At 45.6% G+C, this 4974-nt stretch overlaps 1 protein-coding gene across 1 annotated transcript; it reads left to right on the plus strand.

The window, feature by feature from the left end:
• Positions 1–1011: 1011 nt before the first annotated feature.
• On the plus strand, positions 1012–1332 carry LOC132575871 (cyclin-dependent kinase 2-associated protein 2-like). The gene has a single exon (XM_060244556.1). The coding sequence runs from the start codon at positions 1111–1113 to the stop codon at positions 1324–1326; it is 216 nt and encodes a 71-aa protein (XP_060100539.1). The 5' UTR covers positions 1012–1110; the 3' UTR covers positions 1327–1332.
• The last annotated feature ends 3642 nt before the right edge of the window (positions 1333–4974 follow it).

Below are 4974 nucleotides of genomic sequence, written 5' to 3' on the forward strand. Positions count from 1 at the left end.
TTCCTTCCTTCCTTCCTTCCTTCCTTCCTTCCTTCCTTCCTTCCTTCCTTCCTTCCTAATAGGGTCTCCAGGGCAGCAAACATCAAGACATTAAAACAACATGCAACAGAGTATATATAAAATATTTAAACATGCAAACACACATAACACAACCAGGAAGGAGGGCCAAATAACAATTATTTGTGACAAACCAAACAAAAATCTTTACCCCAACTAATCAGAGGAGCAGCAGCAATGGCTGAAGCTGGAGTGGTGTGCCAGTTGCTGGCTGGGCAGCAACAGAGAGCATGGAGTTGGGGATGTCCTACAAGCCCATCATGCCTGCCCCCACCTAGGGTTGCCAAGTCCAACCCCAGAAATATCTGGGGACATTGGGGGTGGAGCCAGGAGACTTTGGGGGTGGAGCCAGGAGACACTGGGGTGGAGCTAGGGGGAGGGGGAAAACGGCACCGGGGAGCGTGGCGAGCCGCCCCGCAGGTGCCTCCTCTTCTCTGCTCGCCATGGCTGCTCCTCCGAGATGGCCTCAGGCTGAGCCCATCTCGGAGGAGCAGCCACGGCGAGCAGAGAAGAGGCGGCAGCGGCGCGGCGGCCTCGCCCGCTCCGCCTCTGGGGTGGAAGCGGAGGGGGGGGTGGAGGCGGGCCGCAAGTCCGGGTCCTAGAAGGGCCCGGATTCGCGGCTCGCCATGCTCCTGGCCTGCCTCGCCCTCCCCTGCTGCTGCCTCTTGGCTGCTCCTCCGAGATGGGCTCAGCCTGGGCCCATCTCGGAGGAGCAGCTGCGGTGGGCGGGGAGGGGGCGGCAGCAGCGCGGCGGCCTCGCCCGCTCCAGGATTGGGCGGCTCGCCATGCTCCCTGGCGCTGTTTCCCCCCTCCCCCCACTTCCGGTTTTTTGGAGAGCGGGGAAAGAGGGTGGAAATCCTGGGGTCCCCCGCCAGGGCAGGAGGGTTGGGAAGCCTACCCCCACCAGCAGTAGCCAGTAGCAGTGCCAGCAGCAGTAGCAACCCCACCCCGGAACCACCCCCTGTCACAACAAGTGTCCCATCTCCATCTGGATCTGTTTCTGGAGCTTCTTCCCCCTTTCAACCTCTCTTCAACAATTTTGGGCCCTCATCAATGGACTCCACGCAGGCTATGAAGCCACCAGTGGCCCAAGGTTTCCAGAACACATACACAGACCTGCTTTCTGTCATTGAGGAGATGGGCGAGGAAATCCAACGTACTTATGCAGGCAGCAAGAGTGCCATGGAGCAGCTGAAGCAAGCAATTATCCATGCCTGTGCATGGATAAGAGAATGTCTGGCAGAAACACAGCTCAATGCCCATACATAAGAGTTGCTTCCTGGCACCTCCCTGTGGACTTTCTGGCCAGTCATCACCAAGCTTCCCTTTAGAGTGGGCTGGACTGTGCCAGTGAACAAATTCTCAGAGTCCAGCGCAGGGATTTTTCTCCCAGCACAGCTGCCATTTAATATCACAGGGGTGGCCAACGGTAGCTCTCCAGATGTTTTTTGCCTACAACTCCCATCAGCCCCAGCCAGCATGGCCAATGGCTGGGGCTGATGGGAGTTGTAAGCAAAAAACATCTGGAGAGCTACCGTTGGCTACCCCTGTGATATCAGATTCAAAAGCCAACTAGTTGTTTATTTTGCCTTTCTTAGTTTTAATCAGAACTCAGTGATGCACGAGCCCAACTGCACCAACAAATGATTGCCTACATGTGTGAATGAGTTGTTGCAGATTAAATGGCAGAGACACAACTTTCATTTTACTTTATATCACTTCAAATATATAGCATCTGTTTGTGCAGCCAATGGTGAGTCATCATGTACTGGAGAGCAAATAATAAACACATACTGAGCCCTTGATGCATGACATGGATTTTGCCATGTAGTTATCAAAGTCCTTGTTCACTCCCAAAATATATTTCACTGCATCTCTTTAATAGGATATTCCATAGAGTACCATGAAAAATCAAAGCTTTGAAATGAAGGACAATGGGTTTTTTTAAAAGTTCAACAGAAAGCAGACATCTCCCAAGAATGCTATTACTGAATGCATAGACTTTGTAGTCTGTAGTATGCCTTTTTCAGAAGAAGCCATCAAAAATAATGTTAATGTATATTTAAGAGCTAGCTCCAGAATAGCCACAGACAGACTATTCCTAGCCTGACATCGCTTCTAAAAGTGACTGTGGGAACAAGGCTGTCCATTAAATTTGCCAAAGAATGATTTATTATTTCTTACAGACTCACCATGGCGCATCTGAGAATTGTAGTTGTCTTTACAAGAAACAGAGGCACACCAGAAAAATTCATAAAGGTTGGTGCATCTTATATTCTACACCCTGGCTGATCAGCGTTGGTTGGACAGAAACGGGTGAAATATATCTGGCTTTTCTGTGATAACTGTTCACCCACCCTTAAAAAAAACCCTTCCTTACACCTTTCAGCATCTTGCTGGAGTTACTTAACTGGCACCAGGAATACTACCACTGTCCATCACACTGCCACTTTTCCCTTCAAAGGGATCTTTTTCTTATTCACGCCTTATCATAGGGAGTGCAGGACTACATGGCAACTGGAGTTCATTTTAAGGTCTTTTTCCCACTGCCCAAGTAGCCAGTGCAGTGTGCCATCCCAGATGTGTGGACATACTCATCCAGTCTTTTTTTTCCTGAAAGAAAAAGAAAAGAAAAAAGAATGGGAGATGAAGGAAGGAAAAATTACAGAGAAAGAGTATTTGTCTACTTCTTTCTAATCTTCATTTCCTCATACCCTCCACCCAGACAGTTTCTCCACCCAGTCATGAGATGGATAGTAAAATGGAGTAGACAAAGAAAGAATGAAGTAAGCCACACTGGGGGACAGACAGACAGACAGATGATGAGAGAGAGAGAGAGAGAGAGAGAGAGAGAAAGGCAGGCTATAAGTGAAATAAATAAATAATAACAGTTATTGCCACTACAGAAAATATATTGCAACGTGATGATAGGTTCAGGAAGGTAGCCATGTTGGTCTGAAGCAGCAGGACAAAGTTTGAGGCCAGTGGCACCTTTGAGGCCAACAAAGTTTTATTCAAGGTATAAGCTTTTGTGTGCATGCATGCTTCTTCAGATAAAGTGAATAAAAACTTCTTTATATAGCACCTTGTATTTGAGTGGTGTTCCTTTCTCACTTTTGTTCATCTATTACTACTCATAAGAAACTGCTCATAATTCAGAGAAGCAGAAATCAAACAGCTCACAACAGGAATGTTTAGTGACTGATACCACCAGGCTCTTGTTTAAAAGAACAAGGCATTCTATGTTATTACTTTCAGCTCTAAAGACATGTACAGACAATTTGGGCAGCCAATGGAATTACAAATATCAGTCTACAGAAAACACAATGATTTCAAAATGCACACAGCTCAATCTATTAAGGGTGATATGTTGAGGTTTGATTAATGTCATCACATGGATTGGTTTATGTATTTGTCTTTAAACCATGGCTGGCAGCACAAAGTAACTGAAGGCTGTTGATTACTAACTTCCAACTCACTTCATTGCTCCTGGCTTTTATGCCCATTAAAAATGCATTAGAAGCCATAACATTAAATTAGGAAGAAACAATGTATTTTTGCTGGTCTATAATTAACTTGTCAGCATTATGTTTAAGAGCTATATAAACAGAATCACACAATGTGCCTGGTAAATAGGCTGGTGCCATAAATAACCAGTATTCCTCACAGTCTCATTACTATGCTTGACAATGCCAAACATGGTTACAGGAAACCCTTTTCTGAAACATGCTGCAATCACATAAGACTCCTAAATACACTTGGAACTGCTTTTCAAATAAATTTGTTTAGGATCTTGATGCCACATTTTTTTTTTGGAGGGGGGGGTCAATGATGATGCATTCATGCTCTATTTCAGACCGCCAGATGAACATGTAAAGGTTGGGAGCAAGGGCAGAGCACAACCTTGCTCCATTTGTCCACTGAACATGTGAAATATGATAGGACAACCCAGTGTCACATTGGATTTCTGTGAACAGAGCTCCCAATGGGTTGTTTTGTTTCCCCTTAAATTCCAGGTAAATGCTGAGCATATTCAGACTGGAACTACAGTGCAAATGAAAAGGGATTTTAATTTTTCCATAATTCCATTTTTCTGACCCAAACCAACAGTCAGATCTGACTTGCAGGACAAGAATGCTGGGAGCACCAGCATAGGATCTGGATTGACCCTCACATTGGGGCTGTGCAGCTCACTACCTGTTCCTAGGATGCTAAACCTGGCTGTTAGTTTGTTGATTCCTACTTCGCAAATTTTTCAACCTCTGCACTTCTTGCTCAATCTACATAGGTTTATATTGGATGACTCTTTGATTTGGTTGATCCATGTCTCCATCAGCCTTTTAGTACCAATTGCAACCCATACCTCACACAGAAGGAAAGTCCTTTCATACCACTTTCTCATTCTATTTGGACAAAGAAATCAGTCAGTTGTGGGTGGATCCTATGATAGCACTACTTTGTTAATTTCTTCAGAAGTACTGCTGTTTAAATCCTTTCTTAACCTTAATCTAAGCAGCAATGTTGGCTTCTCATGTTCAGATGCCTCCACAACAGTGTTCTAATTCTGAAACGGTTATTCATGAGCTCCCAGATCATGTATCGTATTCAATCTCTCTCAGCTTCAATAAGGTCCCTTGGAATATAATGTTGTTGGTCTTAAACCTGTAATGGAACTCCAGTGTTTTCTTTCTCTCTTTCCTCCTGTTCCCTTCCTTCCCAAAAGAGGAGGAGCAGCCCCAGAGAAGAAAGCAGAATCTCTCTCTCTCTGTATGTGTGTGTGTGTGAGAGAGACCTGTTTTCAGTCTCTCCCACACAAAGCAGGAGCAAGGAAGGGGGAGAGAGGCAAGAGGCAGGATACAAGAAGCAGGAAGCACTGAGGGAGCTGGGAAAACAAGCTATAGTGTGGCTGCAGTAGCA

The sequence above is a fragment of the Heteronotia binoei genome, chromosome 8, assembly GCF_032191835.1.
Source record: "Heteronotia binoei isolate CCM8104 ecotype False Entrance Well chromosome 8, APGP_CSIRO_Hbin_v1, whole genome shotgun sequence".
Lineage (NCBI taxonomy): Eukaryota > Metazoa > Chordata > Lepidosauria > Squamata > Gekkonidae > Heteronotia > Heteronotia binoei.

Excerpts from the sequence above, each read along its gene's own strand:
- LOC132575871 (XM_060244556.1), top strand. The coding sequence starts at position 1,111 with ATGGACTCCACGCAGGCTATGAAGCCACCAGTGGCCCAAGGTTTCCAG.